This window comes from Zootoca vivipara, chromosome 2 (genome assembly GCF_963506605.1).
Source record: "Zootoca vivipara chromosome 2, rZooViv1.1, whole genome shotgun sequence".
Classification (NCBI taxonomy): domain Eukaryota; kingdom Metazoa; phylum Chordata; class Lepidosauria; order Squamata; family Lacertidae; genus Zootoca; species Zootoca vivipara.
The window spans coordinates 117,516,456-117,539,862 of NC_083277.1; the positions used below are offsets into that span (position 1 = coordinate 117,516,456).

Genomic DNA, 23,407 nt, shown 5'->3' on the forward strand with positions numbered 1-23,407 from the left:
TGCCTCCTATTCTCAAAAGGAGATCTTGGAACAAGGGGGCTGCTGTCTAACAAACCTAAGTACAAATCAGCAATGGGAAACAGGATTCAAAACCATGGTTTAAAGTGGTTGTTTTTCTTGGCGATTTAAATTATTATTCCCTTGATTTAAACTAGGAATGGAGGAGTGTCCTGTGGTCCTCCCGATGTTCTTGGACTCCCATTAGCCCCAGACAGCATGGCCCAATGGTAAGGAGTTTTAGTCCAACATCTGGAGGGTCACAGCTTCCCCACTCCCACTCAAAACCAATCTACCCAGTGAGGAGAGGCTGTAGCTCAATGGTAGAGCCTATGATTTGCATGCAGGAAGTCTCAGGTTCAATCCCATGCCTTTTCCTGCTAAGAGGACTTTGGGTGACCTCTCCCTCACTGCAGGTGGACAGCCATCTGTTGGTAGATGCTTGAACTCTGGATTTCCTGCATTGAGGATGGGATTGGACTGGCTTCTAGTAAGGCCAGATGGACCAACAGTCTAAATGTGTACAGCCCCTTCATCAAACCTCTGTCAAAGAGTGCTTCTGTCTTATGTGCCCGTGTCGGATAAATCCCCAGCAGAGAGCAGGTTTGTGGCGCAAGTTCTCACAACTTGCTTTAGTTTGATACCTGCTGAAGAAAAGAGAAGAAAAGAGCACTTTAAGGCATTAAAACCAAAACTGCATTACAACCCAGATGTCCTCTTCCTGCATTCTTTCAAGCCTCTGGCAGCCACAGTCTTAAGTACTTCTTAAACATGCTCTGGATTTGGCAAGTCTTTCCCTTAGACCCATGATGTTTAACATCCTCCCAGATTGAGCTGATAGTCAGGGAGCCCTTTCTTTGCATCTGCAGTAACTGTGGGTGGGTGGGGTTGAGCTCTCAGGAAGTTTTATCTGAGTTCAGTCCCTTCCTTCAGTGAAATGTCTGTTGTGAGGGAAAGAAAGGGAGGGGAGCAAAAGCATAAAAAGAATTATTCAACCCCCTCTCCCCTCTCCACAGTTCCTTGTAGGTCCCCACTTATTCCTTATATTTTACATTATTTAGTCTGGTGGTCAAGGTGAGGGACCATGTAGGACCCTGTGCCTCTAACCCAAGATTGACCCAAGACATTTTGGCATGTGAGACAAACCACAAAATGGTGGTCTCCCCACCAGAGAAGAAGAGGTGAGTAAAGTTCTGCATCAGGAACAAGGGTGGGAGGAGTCCAGAAGCACCTCCTAATCACCGAGACCAATGTAGAAGCAGCAGAGAGGACAGCAGATATGGCCTCCAAGGAGCATGGCATAGCTGTTACTGCCACCATGGCAGTGGGGGGTGGATCTGCTGTGCCTTGGAATCTGCCACCCGAGGCACATGTCTCACCTTGCCTCATGGGTGGGCTGGCCCTGCCCTAACTCCTAGAAGACTTGGGGCTGCAATCCTAACCCCATTACCTGGGAGAATCCCCATTGAATTGAGTATGACTTGCTTCTGAGTAGGCATAGTTAAGTTTGCACTGTTAATCAGAGGGTATATCCCTCTAACTTCTGTGGTTGGTGGCATGATCAGTGTGTTGAGAAGAGACCAAATTAACAGAAGGGCTCCCAATAAAGGTATGGTTCCCCTTTAACGCATACATTGCCCAAGAAGACAGCAAGAAGAATCCGCCAACAGCATACGAATCAATCTGGCTAACCTGATCCAAAAATACGTAGCCACACACCCCACTCACACACAAAAACTAGTCTCACTACAGCCAACCAAAGACAACCAACCACACTCTAGGCCACCCCCCAAAGAAATACATCAAGCAAATAGTAAGAGAACCCAGACAAGTGATGCTGATACAAAACCTGGCACATACACTAAGTACAGTCAAACCTTGGTTTTCGAATGTCTTGGCTGCCAAATGTTGCAGAAGCCGAACGTTGAAAACCCAGAAGTGAATGCTTCCATTTTCGAACACGCCTCAGAAGTCAAATGGCTTGTGAGGCGCGTTTTTCATTTTCCCCCATTGACTTTGCAGCCTGTCTGTCTGGAATCCTTTGATCCTCGGTTTTCGAACGTTTCGGAAGTCGAACAGAGTTCCAGCATGGATTACGTTCAAAAACTGAGGTTCCGCTATAGAAGCATAACCACCCAACCCCACCCCCTCTCCCTTTTCTCCTCTCTTTTCTTCCTAACCTAATTCGGCATGCAACACTAATGTCTCACAACAAATGAAACTGATCTGTAGAAAACATAACTTGAAAAAAGAGACAATGCATGTCTTTTTTGTAAACAACAAAATATTTAATAAAAATATATTTTTAAAAAACCAGTGGGTTTGTACCTTTCTATTGTTTTGATTTAACCAGGGCAAAAGTGATTTTCAGAGCTCTGTTCAATCTGTATCTGGATTTCAACAAAGCAGCTACTTTGCCCTCCTCCCCCACCTATGGTAGCAAAAACTGAAGGTACAGGAAATAGGCCCCCACAGAGGCCTCTCTGCTAAAGTTGTCCATAAACCTCTGCATTTTTTTTTGCGATACCTGATACACCAATCAAACTCTAATTTCTGATCACATAATCATAAGTCCTCCCCGAGTCAAGCAAATGAACTTGCATTAAACAAGTTGTTTTAAATGGAGCTGCTGGTTCCACCACCACCACCTATGAGTAAATGCCTCAGTGGTCAATGCAAATAAATGGGTGGAATACAACATAATGCTATTAAGAACCTTCAGTCTAGACGCACAAGCATTTCAGCTTGCCAGACCAAACAATCCCTCCTCTCCCTGCATACTGTTTTGGGGGTACTCCTGAACCAATTCCAAGGGCTGCAGAGAGGCAGGGGAGAAAGGGGGAAAGCCCTGTTGCACAAGCAGAAGTCCTTGCACAGGGCTTCTGCTGACAGGCCTAATTTGGTGAATCCCGCCCTACATATTTATCATTGACTAGTTCTCCCTGCTTCTCTAAGCCCTCAGATTAGAGGAAACCAAGGCAGATTTGCAACTGAAGTCTGTAGTGGGAAGGGTGGAGGGCAGGAGCAGTTTGAACAAGGAAACAGGTTTCCACCAACACCATTAATTTATTGATCCATTATTTTAAATGCATAGGGAGGCTGTAGATGGTGAGCAAACCCCAGCACCCCTCCTGCATACATGTTATATATGCAATATACAGTATCCTTAATATTCTGCCATAGATTTACAGATCAAATCTGGGCTTGTCAATTACCTGGCAGTGTTCCCCCTCTGTAAAATGTGACCCATGTTCTCAGAAGGGTATAACTATAGTTCATATATGTATCTTCTATGAGTTGCCTTTGTAACCTGTAACTTACCTTGCGGTTTGGGGCTGAAATCATGTGCACAGCTAAACCTGCTTTGCACATGAACCACACGATTACTGGGAGTAGGTCATGCTGCTGCCAACATTCCTGGATTGTCCACTGACTTTTTTGCTTGTACATAGGCTTCCATGAGATCAGGACACACATACCATGGAATCCCAGCCGTGTGGATGCTGTCTTCAGATATGTTCTAGCAGTGTGCCCAAAGCCAGTAATCACTCGATGTGGCTTCACACAAGGGCCTTCTTCATGGTGGTACCTCGCCTTATCTTAATTTCTACTTGAGTGTGGGGAACAACCATGTCTGTGCGCTTAGCACACACAATGTGGAAATCATACTTATGCAACTACAGACGCATCCATTGAAAACAGGCAGACCTTCCCAAAGGGTTGGTGAAGATTGTCTCTTACAGCTTTATGATTACAGTGGACTTTGTATAGCATTGCCAAAAACACACCGGTAGCAAAGACAATGCCAAGAAATTCCTTCTCAATCAGCGCATGATTCTGTTCAGACCTGGTGAGGGTTCTTGACTGGCTGGTTCTTATGCTGGAGACATACATCCAGGTCATCTTTAGATGCAACAGCCTGGATTTCCAACTGCATGTGCCCTCTCACCCTCACCTTACTCAGCCTCATTTCCAAAGACCTGTGATGAGCGATTAGACAAAATCACAGAGGATCAAGCTATCAAGGGTTACTAGTCATAATGGCTGTCCTGTCTCCATATCCAAGGCTGAGTATCGCTAGTGAAAGAGCGATGTTACATAGGCATTTGCTAGCCACTGCAAGCACAGGATCGGCGGGGCTGGCCCATCCATGAGGCAGACTGAGGTAGCCGCCTCAGGTGGTAGAATCCAAGGAGCCCCTCCATGCCCCCCCCCGCTACAGAGGCTTCTTGGTTTGGCCGAGATATCAAAAGACCCCCATGAAATCACGTAGAGGCCTCAACTTGAGGCCTTTCTTAGCCCCAGGAAAGCGCGCGCAAGGCTGCTGCCTGACCGAAGAGAACCAACCCTGGTCGATAACCTGGAGAAGAAACAGAGGTAACTAAGGCGAGTCCTTTTTCCCCCCCTCTCCTTTGGCGCATGCGCGTGAGCGCAGTTGGCAGCGGGGAAAATCTAGAGAGAACGAGAACATGCGCGAAAGACTGGCAGAGCGCATGCGTCGTCGTGTAGGAGTTATAATAACGCTCGAGAGAGGGAGAACGTGCGCGAAAAGCAGAGACGCGCACGCGCGTAGAGGGAGAAGGGCTGTAGGCGCGTGCGCAGCAGCAGCCAGCGATCCGGCGCCGCTTGGCTTGGGTGCGCGCGCGGTTGAGGACAGCGAAGCGGCAAAGGTGGCGGCGAGTGGCGCGCATGCGCTGTTCCGGCGCCTGGCTTTTGAGGGAGGGAGAGAGAGGGTAGTGTAAGGAAGGGAAGAAAGAGGGAGGGGGCGGGTATTTTGCTGCGTCACTCACCACCCGCTTGGAAGCCGCCGTTGCTTGAGAAGGAGCGAGGCAGAGCGGCGGGAGGAGGTGAGGGGGGGGGGAGAGAGAGAGAGCGCGAGAGCGCGCGCGCGCAGTGCTTTGTGGGTAACAGGCCTGAGCCTTTGAGCCCCGAGAAGGAGTCCCAGCCGCCGCCACAGCCGCCTCCTCACCTTTGCCCGAGGGTCTTCCCACCCCGACGCCGTTGTTTTCTGGCCGAGCCCTTCGGAGAGACGGAGAGGAGGAAGAGGACACGCGCTGCCGCCGCCGCCGCCAACGCCGTCCGCCATGTGAGTGAGTGAGGCGGGGCGGGCTGAGCTAATCTGTTGCTGGGCCGGACGAGGGTCAGGAGGGATTGGGATCAGATCGAGGCAGATCAGCCGGGACGGAGCTACCGGGGATGGCGAGAGGGAGAAAATACGGCATTCTCCCTCCCCCCTCCATGGTATTTAAGGAAGGAGCGGGGGCAGAAAGCAGCCCCCGACGCGGGGCTTAACTTGCGCCAGGGCTCATCCCACGCCTCTCGGCGCCCTTCCGGAGAAAGAGCTGAGGGGAAAGGCGCCCCTGAGCAGGTGCAGAGTGCGCTCGTCTCGCCGCCACGCTTCGCGCATTGTGGAGGAAGGTTCCCAGGGTCACGAGGGCGGCCTTTCCCGGTCAGAGCCATTCATTTATACTCCACACGTTTCCCTATAGAAATGAAGCGCTTCCCAGGCGTCACCTGATGGGCCCGGCACTGAGGAGTTCATAGTGCTGGGAAGGTGGGAAAATGGGTCGTTATTGTGCGGCATCCGGAATTAGAGGCCGGAAGCATGTGCTAGGAAATGCCGGGAGGAAAATGGATGCTCGTCCAGGTCGGGGTTGGAGCTAGAAGTTGACTTTCATTTTTGGAAGGGCTGTGAGGTGGCTTTTTTTAGGTGTTAGGAGAGGGAAGGGCGTAAAGGAAGTTAAACAGCAAGATTTGAGAGGAAAGAAATGGCACATCATGTGAGTCCCGGAGCTGGATGCAGTGGGTTGTGGGCTCTGGGACATAATGCTTTATGTGGTTAGGGATGGAATGTTGTAATATGACTGGCTTAACCCTGTATGCGAAAGAAGATTGCTGTCATTCGGGGTGTCTAGCTCACTGGGGAATAAGCATAGGAAGAGGGCAGGCGGGGCCTGGGAAAATAAGTAAAACTGGCTTAAATAATGGGCCTGTAACATACCTAGTGAGATGTTTCACTGGAGGAATAGTGGAAATGATACGTGTGTGGGCAAATCGTTTGCAACTGTTCCAAGGCAGAGAGAGAGAGCTGAGATTGTACAGCCACATTAGTAAAAGGCAGAAGTACTTTTGCAGGCAGTAACATGCCACATCTGTAACTTTAAAAAATAAAAAAGATAATTTGTAGTGTTAATTATCTTATAGTAACTTTTGGACCCTCTGAGTGTGGGGCCTTATGTCTTTTCCAGGGCTGTCTTTTCGAGAGGCATGCAGAGGGCTTACACATGCACTGTGCCCTAACCACCTCAAGCAAGAATACTTTCTGTTCTGTTAGGGCGAAGTCATAAACACCTGTTATTTCCAGTCAGGCTTCCAATGCCTATTTTCCTTCTCTTTCTAAAAATGAAGGGTACTACTGACCTTGCTAGGTGCTCTCCAGCTTTGAGGATATCTTTTTTAAAAAAGATCTGGAATGACAAGCTTTGTTCCAGTATGGAGAGTGGTCTCCTGTTGGGCATAGAGAAGCTGCCTCCACTTGCTGTCTCATCTCATTGTAGTTTGGGAAGAGATACTGCCTTATTTTAATTATGATTTCCTAGCATCATTACCTAGGAAGGTTCAGAGATGTCCTGTTGTGTTTCTCATGTAATACCCCCATGGATTAGTTAAATTTGTGCCCCTGACCCACAGATCCTTGTATACTGTGCAAAATATAGTTTGATTGCATCTTGCATACTTGTGCAATTTCAACTGTACATGGTTGAAAGTCAGCCAGTTGAAATCCAGCAAATTACATGCAAGGGAGAGAGGTTAAAAGTTCCTTTTGCAATGAGTTTCCCAGGTGGTTTTGGGTATGTGTTTTTGCTTATATATGCCATCCCTGGAATGTAATCCCCGTGCAAGACACACTTGTACTGTAAAATCTTGTGTGAACGTTTTTGTACACTCAACTATAGACCAGATTGTTGAAACTTGGTGTGGGTAGTTCAGACAGTGAAGTTTAGAAGGCAGAGAGGCCAAACCAAAAGGCTTGAGAAACACTATTCTAGGTAAAATGAATTGTAAATGAAAGATGAAGAAACAGGTAAAACATGTTGCCTGAAAGCTGTTAATGAAATAAAAGTTTATTTGATATGCAAACACGTGCACTCATAACTCCACTCAACAGTCTTGCAATGACAAAAGGTGGATTTGGAGAAAGGAACTGAGACATTTTGCCTGCGCTCTTTATTGGTACCATGACCAAATTGCTTCTACAGTGGTACCTCTACTTACGAATAACTCTACTTACAAATGTTTCTACTTATGAATTGAGCTCCATCCGCCATCTTGGATGTGGTTTAGATAGAATTTTTTCTACTTACGAATTTTTAGATAGGGTTGCTTCGACTTATGAATTTTTTCTCCCAATGCATTCCTATGGGATTCGACTTACGAATTTTTTCGACTTACGAATGTGCATTCGGAACACATTAAATTTGTAAGTAGAGGTACCACTGTAATTTTGTCTTGAGTGAAGAACTTAAAGTGGTCAAGAAGGAAGACAGGCTCTGATGACTGGTGCAATGGCCTTGCTAACAGTGACTCAGTTCAGAGATAATGACAAATAATAGACAACTTTTTGCCAGAACCGTGGGCCTGTCCAAACATGCTCCCAGTTTGGTCAAGCAATAATTTGTTGCAAAATCTGAAATGTGCAAACTGTTTTGCTTCCAAATCAGAATTGGAAGCCCACTTCAGACTATAGTTTTCAATTCCAGTATTTAGGCAAATGATGCCTTTTGCAAGCAGTCATTTGTAGGATACATATATACCTGAAAACAATGGTTTAACCAAGGGAGCAAGGATGGAAATTGAAGCATTTGGGAAGGCGTATGCAATCTTGAGGCTCAGATTGAAATGCCCAAACCATGATCTTCCCTTATGTAAGAATTGATTCATTGTCCCCAGAGAATGCCCATCTGCAGGTCTTTAGACAGACTTGTCCAGCCATTATCAAGCAATATGTCATTATGCATCCAGAAAAGTAGACTTTGTTTTTTTTAACCTTACTGAAGCTATCGTCATATAGAATTGCAGCAACTTTCTCTCTATTGACTAAACAGCCCCTCTAAAGGTAAGTCAACCTCCTACATACCGTAGTTTATGCTGATTGAAATCACCAACATGTTCATTTGGATCCAGAGTCCTTAATTGAAAGCAAATGAAATAATTAGCTGTGTTGACAGAAATACTTATGTTGAGAGACAGTATGAGAATGGGATGTTCTTAGCAAGCATGCATCTATTTGTCACTTTAAATACACTGGTTATGGGTCCACAAACAGTCCCCCCCCCCAAATAACTGCTTACCGTAAGCAATCTGGAAATGCAATGCTAGAAAGGAATATGGCCTCTAGTTCCCTAACATTGATTCAGTTTAAGTGTTATCCTTGGTTCCGTTCGAATGAAACATGCATCTCCCTTTCCCCCCTTTTGATCTATTGTAATATCTGTCAGGTAGTATCAAAATAGACATTAAAAAGCAAAATGAAATGGTTAATCTGTGTAAAGGAAAACGAGTGGCAAATAAGGCAAGTGAGAACATGTGTATACAAAAGGAATTTCCATCACATTGTAGTGTGACCAACTTTCAGAACATATAGCAACAAGGGGCAGATCTGAGTGTGCCTTTAAATTCTAAAGAACAAAATTAACTGATAGATGGAACAGGTCTGTGTATGACACACGTGTCTTTTGTCTCATAAGAAATCCTTGCTATAGTATATAGGCACTCTCTGCCCATCATTGACATTTTGCTTGCTCTGAAAAGCTGCCAAGAGGTTGCTTGGGAAGGAACTGCTCTTCTACAGCAGAAAAAAAAATCCACAATCTCTGATTTACCAGAACTATGCTGTTTGCTTCTTGAAAGTAATGAATATTCCTAGGAACTTCTAGGGTAGAAAATAGCCAGCACAAGAAGGTAGTGGGACAGGCAGTTTTAAGTGCAACAAGGGCCGAGATGAGGCTTCAGCTCTTAGCAACAGAAGCACATTCAGGTAAGTATCTGTTACCCCTAGTAAATGATACACAACAGGCTTTGTTGGGTGGGAATGAAGCTGCAATGTGGATACATAATACTCAGTGTTTTGTGTTATGATGTGCAATCAAGGTATCAAAAGTGTGTGTATTTGTGAGAGAGGGGGGAAAGAGAGAGCGCGCATATGGGGTCTTACGGGTTTAAGTACAAATTTAGTGATGCATGTGTGAACTGAGATATGGTGTACATTAGTGGTTCGCCATTGGTGGTTTGCAGACCCCAGGGTGCCCATGTAACCCCCCCCCCCAGGGGTCCGTGGCACCAATCTGATAACAAAAACTTCCACAGAGATATCAAAATTTTCAAGTAGGGAGGGGGTCTGTGTCTTGGCTTTTGAAAACAGGGGGTCCGCAGTACTCATCTTATTGAGAACCACTGGTGTACATGATTGTGTGATTGAGGAAATTGAGAACATAGGAAACTGCCTTATATTGAGTCAGACTGCTGATCAATCTACTGTACTGTATTTCAGTATTGTTTTACTGGCTGGCAGTGGTCTTGTAGGATTTTGGTCAGAGTCTTTCCTAGCCCTGTCTAAAGATGCCAGAAATTGAATCTTGGTCCTTTGCACACAAAAGGTATGTGCTCTACCATTGAGTTTGGCCCTTTCCGGTGTAGTTGGAAATGTGTGTCTCTTATGTAGGATGTGTGGCTGTGCATGTAAATGAGGAGAGATATGTGGACATGATATATAATCATACTTAAAATGTAGTAGGATGCAAGCCAATTGCCCACCCACCTGAGGTTTAATTGCAGGTTGTCACCTGTCTTCTGTAATTTGTTTTTATTAAAGTCTGTTGCTTGTCTGAGCCTCTCTGGTTAGAGCAACTTATAATTGCACTCAAAGTGAACTTACCCTAAATCAAGAATTATTTTATGGTTTGTTTTATCCCAAAGGTTCCAGACCAAATATATAAAATTATTGTAAACTATGCTTAGTTTGGGGCTTTGTTTGATCTTGCTAAATCTACAGTAGATACAAAGAACTGAAAGCAAGAACTCAGGGTTGCCAACAGATCATACATTTTAAGCATAGAGGGCACAAACCAAAAACATTGCTTTGTAGAGTACTGGGTGTTGAGTCCAAATCAAAGAACTGCTCAGTACGGCACAATATCTGCAGTTGATTAGAACTACACTGGCAACAACATCTGGATGTTTAAGCAACATTTGAGGAGTGAGCATGTGGGGATCTGCTGGTCCCAGCCAGTGTATGCCTCCCCAAACATCTTATGTTGAATGAGAAGTTCTGAAGGAGTCTTCCAACAGTGCTGAAAAGCCTCCATGCAATTTGAAAACCTAAAAACTCAGGATTCCAGATTGCACATATGCTTATGTGTTCAGATGCTAATCTAAAAAGACAGTAAAAGCTTATTTAGTCAAATAACATACTGTGTGAATAACAACACCCTTTTGATATTACAAGCCCCCTGAATCATGTTGTCCAGTTTGTACTTTATTATTAAAGAAACTCAAAGGCATTTTAGCCAGATACAGATGTGTTAGAAAATGTAGCTAATAGAGCCCATTAGCTCTGGAGTTGAACTGGTGCTCTTTTCCATCTAAAAGTTCCAGGCCCCCTTGTATTCAGAACACACTGCAATAAGCAGTTCTGGATAGGAGACTCTTGGGAGGTTATTGAGGATCACCCCTCCCCCATCAGAGTAAAATAAAAAGCTGTGCAATGGTACCTTGGTACTCGAGCAGCTTGGCTCCTGAACAAATCGGCTCCCGAACGCCGCCAACCCAGAAATGAGTGTTCCGGTTTGCGAATGTTTTTCGGAAGCTGAACATCCAACGCAGCTTCCATGGCTTCCAGTTGAGTGCAGGAAGCTCCTGCAGCCAATCAGAAGCTGTGCCTTGGTTTTCGAACCGCTTTGGCAGTCGAACAAACTCCCGGAATGGATTAAGTTTGAGAACCAAGGTACCACTGTATTTTAATCAGAGCATTTGGGACTAGGTGCAGTGCACAGATGTGTTGAAAAGCCATTCAAAGAGGAAGTAATGGTGCAAGCATATATGTAGCTTTTTGGATAGTTTCCTGGTTTGATTTCAGCAGCTAATCTGTCATGCTGGCTTTGCTTTTGTTTATGTCAAGACCATGGCAACGAAAGTTGGCTGTTCTGTGGCCTCAACACACACCACTCTGTTCATCAGAACTTGTTACTCTGTTACAAATTTGAAGTTTTATATTTGTACTTCCACTTCTAGGATGTTCAAAATATATAGTACTACACTGTGCCCTGGTTCTTAGACTTATGAGCATTTTGGGAGTTGGTTTTGCCATTCTCAGGTTTGTATCCATTGAAGTAATGGCACAAGCGGAATGACTTCTGCTCACGAAACAGAACATCCACTCCCTCTCATACCCGTGTGCCCATCAGATTTGTTTTGAGGGGGTTCCCCCCAACCCTCCAGAGCAAATTGGGGTGGGGTTACAGGGGAGGAGAGGAAGAAGAAATTCCAATCCATGAGTGGATGGCATTTTGCTTGAGCATTGACTGTTGGATTAAACCCTATGTCTAACAGCTCTTTCAGAAAGTGCCTTTTATGAAAGGGTATCCTTTTTAAGGGTAGCCTTTTTAAGGAAAGTTACCAATATGTGAATGACAATGGTGGCATGATCATGGAGTCCCTAGTTCTTGTAGTCATTAGCTCTGTGTGAGTTCTGTCATGCAGTAAACTCAACAACATTATCTCATGAAGGCCTAAATTTGTATAAATTGGGCTTATGATTGCATGTATTTTTTAAATTAGGAAACTCCAGTTATGACTGACAAGATTAACAAGGATTAAAATATATTTAACTGAAATAAGATTAATAATATCAGGAAGAGATCCTCTAGCATGTAATCTTGTAGGTTAAAGGTAAAGGGAGCCCTGACCATTAGGTCCAGTCGTGACAGACTCTGGGGTTGCGCGCTCATCTCGCATTATTGGCCGAGGAAGCCGGCATATAGCTTCCAGGTCATGTGGCCAGCATGACAAAGCCGCTTCTGGCAAACCAGAGCAGCACATGGAAACGGCGTTTACCTTCCCGCTGTAGCGGTTCCTATTTATCTACTTGCATTTTGACGTGCTTTCGAACTGCTAGGTTGGCAGGAGCTGGGACCGAGCAACGGGAGCTCACCCCGTCACAGGGATTCGAACCGCCAACCTTCTGATCAGCAAGCCCTAGGCTCAGTGGTTTAACCACAGCGCCACCTGGGTCCCTAATCTTGTAGGTTAGAGACCAGCAAGAAAGGGGGGGGATCTACATCTTGTTTTCCACTTGATAAAAAATAATCTGCCATACTTACCTTTTCATGAATAATTTGTGTGAATAAACAAAGTGGTTAACGTTCTCCCATAAACTTTGAAATTATATGGAGAAATGAACTAGAGTCAGTGTGGTGTAATGGTTAGGCTGGGCTATGCCCTGGGAGACCAGAATTTGAATCCGCACTCAGCCATGAAGCTCACTGACTTCCCTTGTGCGAGATACTGTCTCTCAGCCTAACCTACTTCACAGGCTTGTTGTGATCATAAAATGGGGAGAGGAGAACTATGTACATTACCCTGAGCTTCTTGGAAGAAAAGGTGGGAGAAGATCTCTCTTCCACGAGGGGAGACTTTGCGGACGGGACACACTCCTCGGGCAAGCAGGGGGGGGGCGTGTATCGGCCCCCTGCTGCAGCCAATCCCTGCTGCCGTGCCAAGCCTCTGGCTGGCCAATAGGGCCGGCCTGGGGGCGGGCTTTACGGACATTTAAATCTGCGCGGCAGCAGGGGAATCCTCCTCCTGCTGCATCCCGACGGATCTCCCGCCCACCCTCCCTTTAGGTTTTCACTTTGTGTGTGTGCCTTGACCTTGCTATGGACTTCGGTTGGTTGCCTTGGTTGCCCAAGGGGCCTGGTAGGAGTTTTTTATCCATTTGGCTAATTGGCACTTGGTTTTTGAGGACTGGTTGTGGCCATCATCCAACCCTCCTCTTATAGGGGTATCCGCTTAAGGGATCTGGCGGTCGTGGATCCCGTCCGATGCCCTGCTGAAGCTAGGGCCATGGCACGACCCCCGGTGACACCAGGGGGAGCTTTCAGTTGTATTTGCATCAACAGGCTCCTACCTCGGGGTGTTAACCTGATATGACCCCCCGCAGAGCGGGGTGGGGTCATGCTCGCTAGGGTGTCCAATGCCTAAGCCAATACCTCTCACTTGCTCTAACCAATAAAGTTGTGGCCTTATTTTACCCATTAACTCAAATCCATGTGTCACTGTGTCTTCATTTCCTGAATGCATTCTCTTTTTCTATTTCTATTTTTTACTTGATAGAATTATGTTTATTTTGCTATCCAGCTTAAACAAGAGGCTGACACTCGACAAGATGGAAATAACTAAAAATAATTCACATTCTAATTTGTTCACCATATTTGGGGGACCTAGACCTAAACTATGGGTGGGGAGATGCCCATTTGAGGACAGTCTTATGTCTTTGGCCGCCATCTACCTACTGCAGGGGGGAAATGCAGTCAGGTGTGGCATGGGTGTTGGCGTTAAACTAGGAAACTGAAGAATTCTTCTTTGGTGTTGACAGCTTCAATGCAAATTCTTAACTGAAAATGGAATGATGCCACAATACATTGCCTTTTCTGAGAAACTGGATTATGAACATGTTAGTAGCTTGCTACTGGTTTTCAAACAAACATTCTTTATTTCTGCAATTTAATGGTGCAGTTTAGCTCATGTTTTAGTTGATCAGTATTTCCTCTTTTGGTTCTTGTTCAGGTATTCAAAACTCTGATAGAATATTTCTCATGATTATATAGACTTGTCTGTGACAGAGCTTCTTCTAAAGCATTTAGGTTTTGTTTTTTGGTAACATTCTTTGCTGCTGCAGGGATAGTTCATTTGAGCTTTTCTGTTTAAACATTAACGGCTTCTTATTTCAATGCACTAGTTGTGAATATGCTTCCCTCCTTCTGAGGATTTCATAAAAACAATGGGCAGCATATTTATGGTGCTGTTGCCTTCACATGTGTGATTGTGCAGCAACACCTTAGCACTAGACTAGAATTTAAAATGATGTGCATATTGCTCAGTTCATGACATTGGAAAAACTGCTGAAATTAAAGCTACCAACAAAACACAAGTTCCTATCAAGTTTCTGTGTTTCAAGTCAAAACACCTTGCTTGCAGTGAAAACCTGTTCCTATCTAATCAGAAGTATGTCCCATTAGGCTGAGTGAGACTTAATCCCATTGTGGGAGGGGCGGGCTCTGGACACCTGCATAAGACAAGTAGGTGCTTGGCTGGGTGCCCAGGATTCCTTGAGTTCTTTGAATACTGTTGCAGTCTTGCTTTGCTGTAGATAGCGAAACTTGTAGCAAAAAGAGAAGCTGGTAGGAAAAGCTGCTAGTGTAACACGAGCATCATTCTCAATAGAGTCATTTGTTGCTTTATGTCAAGTTTTTTTTTTGCTGTGTACATTTTTTATCTAATACTCCAATTGTCTTTCTAGGCAGCCTGCTTCTGCAAAGTGGTATGACCGAAGGGACTACGTCTTTATTGAATTTTGTGTTGAAGACAGTAAAGATGTTAATGTAAATTTTGAGAAAGCCAAACTTTCGTTCAGGTAAGCAAAACACCCACAAGTTGACCATGAACAGAGATTACATGCATGTGTTTCAACTGGACCCTGTTCTCGAGACAGTGTTAATATTTGTTTCTCATTTTCCTACAGTTGTCTTGGAGGAAACGATAACTTCAAGCATTTAAATGAAATTGATCTTTATAATTCAATTGATCCAAATGTGAGTTGCTTTCATTTATCTATGGCATGCTTAATTTTAGGGTGTAAAAAAACACAGAACTTCACTTTGTTAGTAAGCCTATAAGCATAACCTGTAAATAGGTGGTTGTGACTCTTGCTGCCGTTTAGTGTGCAGTTTGATTACAATGAAGTAGTTGAAAGATTGTACTCAGTGTTTGAAACTCACATTGTTCCAGGCACATTTCGTGATGGGATTTCATTAAGGTGAGCAGTTCCTGATTAAAACTGCAGAGTGGAAGGAATGGTGGAACTTTTTCTGCCTCCCCACTTCCAGATATTATCTGAAGACTGGAGAAGAGACCCTCTCAAGGATATTAGGGGGGTAGGCAGGGGAAGGACCAGATATGTGAAAAATGAACATATTATTTTAGCAGCAGTTCATTCAATATCAGCTTTGTATTCTTGTTATAAAAAAGCGTGCCTTGACATTCCATTGTTGCACCCATAACATAGGTTTAAGGTGCCTTCATATCTCAGTTTCTAACACTGATTGTACTGAATCCTATAAAAGCATGTAGCCTCCTGGGAAAGCTAAAGATGATGTAATGTTTGATTGTGTTGCACCTAGTAGACAAATTACCAACTTAATTAAGTTATTGATTACTCTAATTCTTCGATTATGTGTGTATGTGTTACTAAGTTCTCAAAAAGAATTGGTAACTACCATTAGAGAGTAGAATATGAAGCTCTGTTTCTGTCCATTGCTGCTCAACTTCTGTTGCTCTCAGTCTTTGAGGCATTTAATTGCATCATTACACATGGCTCAGAGTCTTCCCTCTGCCTGCTTTCCCTAATTACTTTTGGAGGAAACGGCCGTGGAGGCATGATGGCAAAGCTTACACAGTACTTGAGATTTTTTGACCATTTAATATTTGATATTATGCTTTGATCACTGAGGGTAGGGGTGCTTGACAAATGTGGGGTGGTTAATTCCAACCATTTTGACTACTGACACATGTTAGTAGTCAAAATGCAAGTAGAGACAGGTAAGACAGATTGCCACTGTAGTAACTGCAGGCTCCCTCATGCCAATGAAGTCTAGTTCTCATAAACAGATGATGATGAACCTGTTTCTCAATTGTACCATTTCCATAGCTTCCCAAAGTATTTAGTGTACCAAGAAAGCTGGGATGTCAGCAAGAAGACTAGTGCAGCTTTTTAACATGAAGGAACACAGTTGTGTGAACCCTCATCTGTAGCCTTGCGTAAGAATCAGGCACATCCTTACTATGTTAAAGGAACTTCTTTTCTTTTCAGGAATCCAAGCATAAAAGAACAGACAGATCTGTCTTATGTTGTTTACGAAAAGGAGAATCTGGCCAGTCATGGCCACGGTTAACGAAAGAGAGGGCAAAGGTAAATGTTTATTCATAACGGTACTCTAACCTCTATATTGGTGTATCTCAAGGTTTTTTAATGTGCTCCTGTTCTAAATGTACTTTCTGAGGGCTCCAACCTATGACTATTCATTCTCCATTTGAGCATGCAGAGATTCTCACAGGCAGTTACAATTCACACTAAGACCTACTTTGTATACGTTCTGTGGTTTTGTGGCATTTATTTTACATTAGACAAAGAAGAATAGGTTATCTCTTAATATCTCTCTCTCATGTACACAGAAACATTCAAAGTGTAGTAGCAGACCCCCTGGCTGCTGTTCCTCAGATCAGGTTGGTTATGAATGCTCTCATTCTGTGTATAATGCCCCAGAAACTTTGTGCCCTGTTATAGAGTCTGAAAGCCTAGCCGGTAAACAAATAATAAAATTATGATTTGCAAGTCAAATTATCTTGATTTTTCATAATCCTCATCCAGGAGTCACATTTTGAAACCATTAGACTAATTATTAATTCATTATATTTGTATACCATCCTATACCCGCAAGTCTCAGGGTGGTTCACAACATAAAAGCACAATACTGTATAAAAGCACAAAATACATAATAAAAAATAAAATTATAGCCCCTGCAAGTAGAGGGTTAACTTGTAGAATAAAGTTTAGTAATTTTTCCAATGAGTTAAAATACTCATTGGGTAGAACAAAAGTCAGAAGTCAATTGAGGGTGGTGCTGTGGTCTAAACCACAGAGCCTAGGACTTGCCGATCCGAAGGCCAGCAGTTCAAATCCCCTCGATGGGGTGAGCTCCCGTTATTCGGTCCCTGCTCCTGCCCACCTAGCAGTTTGAAAGCACATCAGTGCAAGTAGATAAATAGGTACCGCTACAGCGGGAAGGTAAACGGCGTTTCTGTGCACTGCTCTGGTTTGCCAGAAGCAGCTTAGTCATGCTGGCCACATGACCTGGAAGCTGTCTGCAGACAAACGCCAGCTCCCTTGGCCTATGGAGCGAGATGAGCACGCAACCCTAGAGTCGTTTGTTACTGGACCTAACGGTCGGGGTACCTTTACCTTTTAAGGCTCCTATAGACTCCATCCCATCCCTATTTGCCTAACTTACCTGTAACCTTATTTCTATATCCACAGCTCAATTGGCTCAGTGTGGACTTTAACAACTGGAAAGACTGGGAAGATGATTCTGATGAAGATTTGTCCAATTTTGATCGCTTTTCTGAAGTAAGCAGAACATTCTGCGGTTGATGACATAGCTTAAATTATTGGGCATCGATCTTGATCTCACTGAAGTCTTGATAATTATTTTGGCTCCTTTTCATATATACCTGTACTATTTTTACTTGCTTGATCAAAACAAAAAACACGACTTTACTTAATATTCCCTTGCGTCATTTAGATGATGAACAACATGGGTGGTGATGAAGATGTAGATTTGCCAGAAGTAGATGGAGCAGACGATGTGAGTAGCTTCCCTGTGATAGGAACTTTTAGTCTCCTGCTTGAGGCTGATGTCAGTACTTGACATATATTGATATTTGCATAGTGTCACTGTTTGGAAATTCTGGGTAGTATCCATGTGTGCTTCTGCTAGTGGAAGGACTTTCTGTCGCACCCCAGAATTTCCTAAATCCGACCGGGGAAGGGGTGACCCACAAACCTCCAGAGCAAATTTGAGTAGGTCATGTTTTGCACAAATACTGCCCTCTTTTTGAAACTTGAGAGTAGGGCTGGGCAGTATATCAATATATTGTCCAAAACAGGTTTAAATATCCATATTGTGACATCTGTTCCATAATTTTTGACCTGGTAATATATTGCGAATCGTGTATGTGTGTGTGCGCATGTGTATGTGCACATGCTCACACACGTTATGCAAAAATCATGTTGGGGGAAACCGTGAAGCCAGCCAATGCCTCAACATAGCTCCATCCTTATTTCAGACATTGTGATAATATCAGTACTGTATATTGTGGTGTTTAGCTGCTAATACGTTGCCGTGTTGAAAACCAGATATCGCCCAGCCTTGTTGTTCTTTAGTCATAAACTCGTGTCCAACACTTAGTGACCCCATGGACCAGAGCACGCCAGGCACTCCTGTCTTACACTGCCTCCCGCAGTTTGGTCAGACTCATGTTGGTGGCTTTGAGAACATTGTCCAACCATCTTGTCCTCTGTCGTCCCCTTCTCCTTGTGCCCTCCATCTTTCCCAACATCAGGGTCTTTTCCAAGGAGTCTTCTCATGAGGTGGCCAAAGTATTGGAGACTCAGCTTCAGGATCTGTCCTTCCAGTGAGCACTCACTGGAAACTCCAGCCTTACTTGAGTTTATTCCTGTATCCAAACTCTACTTAAGTCTCCTCCCAAATGAGCATATTTTCTGCGTCTAAAATGTGATATGCACAGTTGCGTATAAACATTGAGTCCAATTTTTCTTGGTGCTAATGTATAAAGTAGGCTTAACTCCATATCAAAATATATCCAACCCTTGCTCTCAGCATTAGTGGCAGAGGAAGCTACTCGGGTGTCTGGGGCGGCGCGCCCAGCGGGGCCTCAGGAGTCTGCCTGCCTTCTCCCACTCAGCCGCCCTACAGCCGGGGGGGGGGGGGAGGGGAGGCAGCAGGTGGACCATTCTGGGCGCGCGCCCAAACCACCACATCTCTCCCAGGAGAGACGCGTGGCTCAGGCGCGCTGCAGGCCCTGCGGTGAGTGCCGCTCAGCACTTTGTCACCCTCCTCAGTGGTGACACCCTGGGCAGCCTGCACCCACTGCACCCCCTTCCTCTACCCCTGCTCAGCATAATAATTCCAGATATGTAGATACTTGCCTGTAGAGGTCCACAAAGTAATTTTGCAAATACTGTGCTATGGCTTGCTTTTGTTGCTGGCTTTAATTGCTAACCACCTGTGCTTCTGTCCTAGGATTCACCAGACAGCGATGATGAAAGTAAGTTGACTATTGTTCTGTGTTTACTTGCCATATACACCCAAAAGAGTTAACTCTTGGCACTTCTCATGAATATTTACTAAGTTGTGCCTCTGACACCTCATTAACATTTGCCTGACAAAGATTGCCACAGGCCTACTATCCTGCTATGCTACTTAGGTGGTGGGGAATGGAAGAATATTCTCCCTCAAGGTAACTTTACCTTGGGGAAAAACTTGCTTTGCACTTTCATCACAAAGAGGGTGGGGTGGAAAAGCTGTTGATGGATGGCAGGGCATAGATTGAACTATTTTACCTACACTCTGTTTCTAGAGTGGGGCTGGTCATGTTAAATTCTGTATTAGTAATTAAAGGGTTTTCTTCTGCATTCTTGTAACTCGTGCATGACTGGGCACACAGGAGAAGTACCTATATAATTTTATTTGTATGCCACTTTTCTGCAGTTCAGGCCTTGCTCAAGCTGGCTTACAAAATGAAGAAAATACTTAACTACAACTTAAACTAGTCAAAACCAATAAATTAAGCACAATAAAATCTAAAACAAAAAACCAACAACACTCCCCCTCAAAATGCTGCAGCCTAAGAGTCTGTTCGGCAGTGTCAGCTTTTGTAGCTGCAATCAGGGCCCCACTCTCCCAGGCCAGATGGAAAAAGACTTGCAAGGCAGGGAGCACGTCTTCCAGGACTTAAAGCCAAGATGCTAACTTGCTCCCAGATCTCCAGCATCAAGATGGAAGAGAAATTGTAAACATGTTCAAGTTTACCACTGCAGTCCTTTTGAGGCATGCTTTTGTGAATGCACAATCTCCACTTCATTCTTGCCCTGTGATTACAACCATTATGATTTTCATATCCTGTACACTACTCTCGAGGTGCTGCGAGTTGCAGCTACCTAGAATAACTTGGTGTAAGAGGCATAAGAGAGTAATCTTTCAGAATTGGCCAGAATAATGGTTTGTAACACCATTCAAGGACTTGTCAGCATTAGCCTGGCTGTTTAGATGGCCTCTGCTTGGGTTCACAACAAACTCCCCACCCCCACCCCCTAAATCTGGCAGGTAGGGAATACACATTTATCATTTCCACTGTGATAGAGAAAATGTGTAAAGAGTAGGAGAGGCTTTTGTTAGCTTACCCCAGTGTTTCTCAAACTTTGGTCCCCACCTGTTGTTGGACTACAACTCCCATCATCCCTGACCACTGGTCCTGCTAGCTAGGGATGATGGGAACTATAGTCCAACAAGAGCTGGGGACCCAAGTTTGAGAAACGCTTATCCAGACCTGTGTGCTCAGGGGAGAGGCTGTGTACTGCTGGACATACTTCTCACCAGAAGTAGTAGCATTGGGTACATGGCTCTGTGGGTATTGATGTATTTTTGTCACAGTAACTCTAGTGGGGCGTATTACATCTTTGGAGGTGGGACTGTTCTTCAAAATTGTTAAAGCTAACAATAACTTAGTACAGACTTCCTCAGCTGGTATCCTCTCAGTGAGAGCTGTAGCCCCAAACATGTAGAAAGCACATATGTTGGTGAAAGCTGCATTAATTCAGTGCATTAATTCTTAGTGCTGTTGCCATACAGTATTCAATGTTTGTTTTGTTTTATTTCAGAAATGCCAGACCTGGAGTAAGGGAACCTGCTATCTTTTGGGGGTTTAGGGAAAGAATTTCATCACAACATTTCATAATTGAGATAAGAATTCCTGAGTTGATAGCTCTAAAGGCAGAAAAATGTATCCTTTAACTCATCTTCAACCTGTTTAAAGCAGCTTCATTGATGATTGGTGCGTACCATTGTTCAGGGCAGTCTTAAGCTATGTGAGGCAATAATGTTATGCGTGAAAGGTTTTCCAGACTTCCAAAAACAAAACAAAAAAAGCCACACACAAACAATTGAGGTATAGGCAATCGATAAAAAACAGTTGCAATAAAAGGGTTTACAACGCCTCTTTGCCGCATCATCAAATATAACAATGGGAAAACTCTCAATTTACAGGAAGTGGTAAACTTGTACTTTCCCCCTCACATTGTGGACAGCAGGTAACTTAAAACGTTTCAGATTTTATGCCTGGAACACAACTGGCTGAAGCAATGTTTTAATTGGCTTTCAAAATTTAAACTGGTAACATGCTGTACCTCTTGGGGTGTCTTCAGGGTATGTTCCACTAACGTTTAATGCTCTTCACTTTGTTGTATTTAATCACTAGTTAGTGTTCAAGATATCCTAGCTAAAACTAGCAATCCCTTTAAAACTTAAAATGGGTGAAGCCTGTACATTTGGTTGTTTGATCCTCAAAGCTCTTACATCTCAGTATGGAGGGGTTAGAGCCTGTACGTTGTTGCTTGTCAATCTGTACATTTAGACCAAATTGTATTTGCACTGTTGGTATGAAAGCGAGTGACAAAATGTTAATACACTATTGGATCTTCTTTTGGGTTTTTTTTTTTGACCAGTTTATGATAAGCCTAAAAACCTCAATTTGTGTTCAAAGCAGTGGGGATTTTTTAATGTCTACATTATTTCTAATAAACTGTTGAAGACTCCATGGCTGTCAACTGTCTGGCTGGCTGTAACTTCATGTATTCTTACTATTTGTTGGAATGGAATACTTAATTTCTAGTTGGAATAAAAGTGTGGGACTATTTCATCTGTTTGAAGGAGGAAAATTGTAATATTCCCAAGCAAGTCTTTTTTAAAAAAAAGGATCTGTAAGTTGTGGGTACACTGACAGTTTAAAGAAAAAATGTTGTGATTTGACTAAAATAAAAGCAAGTTTGTCCTCCTTTAAAAACGGCGAGCTTCTGCATTTGACACTTGTTTTCTGCAGTACTTTTAAAAAAAGATTCTCAAGCTAAATGTGTGACTGAGGTGGGACACTTGGAATTTGATATAGGCTGTTAATACTGTACTGAAGAAGCATTTTTCAATGTACACTTCAGTACCTCCAACTCTTAACATGCACCTCCAAATGCACACAGTGTGGTGTAGTAGTTAGGAGCGGTAGACTCGTAATCTGGGGAACCGGGTTCGTGTCTCCGCTCCTCCACATGCAGCTGCTGGGTGACCTTGGGCTAGTCACACTTCTTTGAAGTCTCAGCCCCACCCACCTCACAGGGTGTCTGTTGTGGGGGAGGAGGGGAAAGGAGATTGTTAGCCGCTTTGAGACTCCTTTGGGTAATGATAAAGCGGGATATCAAATCCAAACTACTACTCCTCTTCTTCTTCTTTTGACTGTTGCATCCAGGGTCCTCAGTAAGCCTGCGTTTTTATGAAGGTGTCGAATTAAGGAATTTGGGGAATTAAATTTGGATTTCATAGAAGTGCTGTCTTTTCAACAAAAGGCTGTTAAGAGACTACTATTGATCCGAGATGCAAACAAGCATGGGGGGGGGGGGAATCACTTGTTAGTGAAATGTAGTTTATGCCCTGAGGATAGCTGGTCATCATCTTGTCCAGAATGTCCTTGTCTGCAGCCCCAGGGCAGAATGAGCTCCAAGAAGCCAACCTTGCTGAGTCCCTTGCCCAGAGGTAAACAAACTTCAGTTTTTAAAGGCCATTGTTGGAGTCTTAAACCAAAATTAAGTCCCTCAAATGTGGGAATAGAGCAGAGAGAATATCTACATCAGTACATCTGAATTGTTTCTTAAATTCAGAAACATGTGTTGGCTTATGGTATTTGTTGCAAACAGCTGTGCTATATGGCCACCTTGCATCTGATGTGCCTCCATTGAAGTCAGTTGCTGGAAGACTGAAAGCCTTGTAGAGAATGTTTGCAGGGAAGCAGGGTAGACAAAAAACAACAACAAATGAGACTGAAGGGAGGGCTGGGGCAGATTGGGATGTGAAGAAGTGAGTGCTTAAGGAGAGTGTTAAGGAAAGGCCAGAAGAAGCTAAAATTTTAATACGCTTTTCTGTTATTCTAAACCCCAAGGGGCTGCCAACTTGGGCAAGTGCCATGGTTCCTGGGAAAGCCTTCATTGGCAGCTGGATAGCGGGGCCAGAATCTGAGCTTTCTTTTATTTAAAAAAAGTCTCTAGAATGTAAGTGGTGAAGCAAAATGTACAGGTAACCTAATCAGTTTTGTGAAATGAGCCATCTAGGTTGCTTCTGCCTATCAGTGTCGGAGCTACAATAAGTAGATACCAAGCATTCGTGCTTCTTTCTTATTTTCTAGTCCTTGGAATCTCTAGTTTCCCTTTTTTCCATATCAACCAGGATGCATCTTTCCT

The 23,407-nt window shown here is 43.9% G+C and overlaps 1 protein-coding gene across 2 annotated transcripts; it reads left to right on the top strand.

Annotated features, from left to right (window-relative positions):
• The first annotated feature begins 4,846 nt into the window (after nt 1-4,846).
• PTGES3 (prostaglandin E synthase 3) lies at nt 4,847-21,721 on the top strand. 2 transcript variants are annotated; one of them, XM_035099476.2, is made up of 8 exons: nt 4,847-5,083; nt 14,573-14,686; nt 14,795-14,864; nt 16,142-16,240; nt 17,366-17,455; nt 17,631-17,693; nt 19,152-19,176; nt 20,789-21,721. In XM_035099476.2, coding segments are annotated over exons 1-8 (483 nt in total). In that variant the 5' UTR covers nt 4,847-5,081; the 3' UTR covers nt 20,809-21,721. The 2 variants fall into 2 exon arrangements, with proteins under 2 accessions (XP_034955367.1, XP_060128111.1); XM_060272128.1 differs by lacking the exon at nt 4,847-5,083 and adding an exon at nt 5,126-9,653.
• The last annotated feature ends 1,686 nt before the right edge of the window (nt 21,722-23,407 follow it).

Excerpts from the sequence above, each read along its gene's own strand:
- PTGES3 (XM_060272128.1), top strand. The coding sequence starts at position 9,616 with ATGCCAGAAATTGAATCTTGGTCCTTTGCACACAAAAG. Across the intron at positions 14,865-16,141 it reads ATAATTCAATTGATCCAAAT|GAATCCAAGCATAAAAGAAC; the intron begins GTGAGTTGCTTT and ends TTTTCTTTTCAG. Across the intron at positions 17,694-19,151 it reads AAGTAGATGGAGCAGACGAT|GATTCACCAGACAGCGATGA; the intron begins GTGAGTAGCTTC and ends CTTCTGTCCTAG.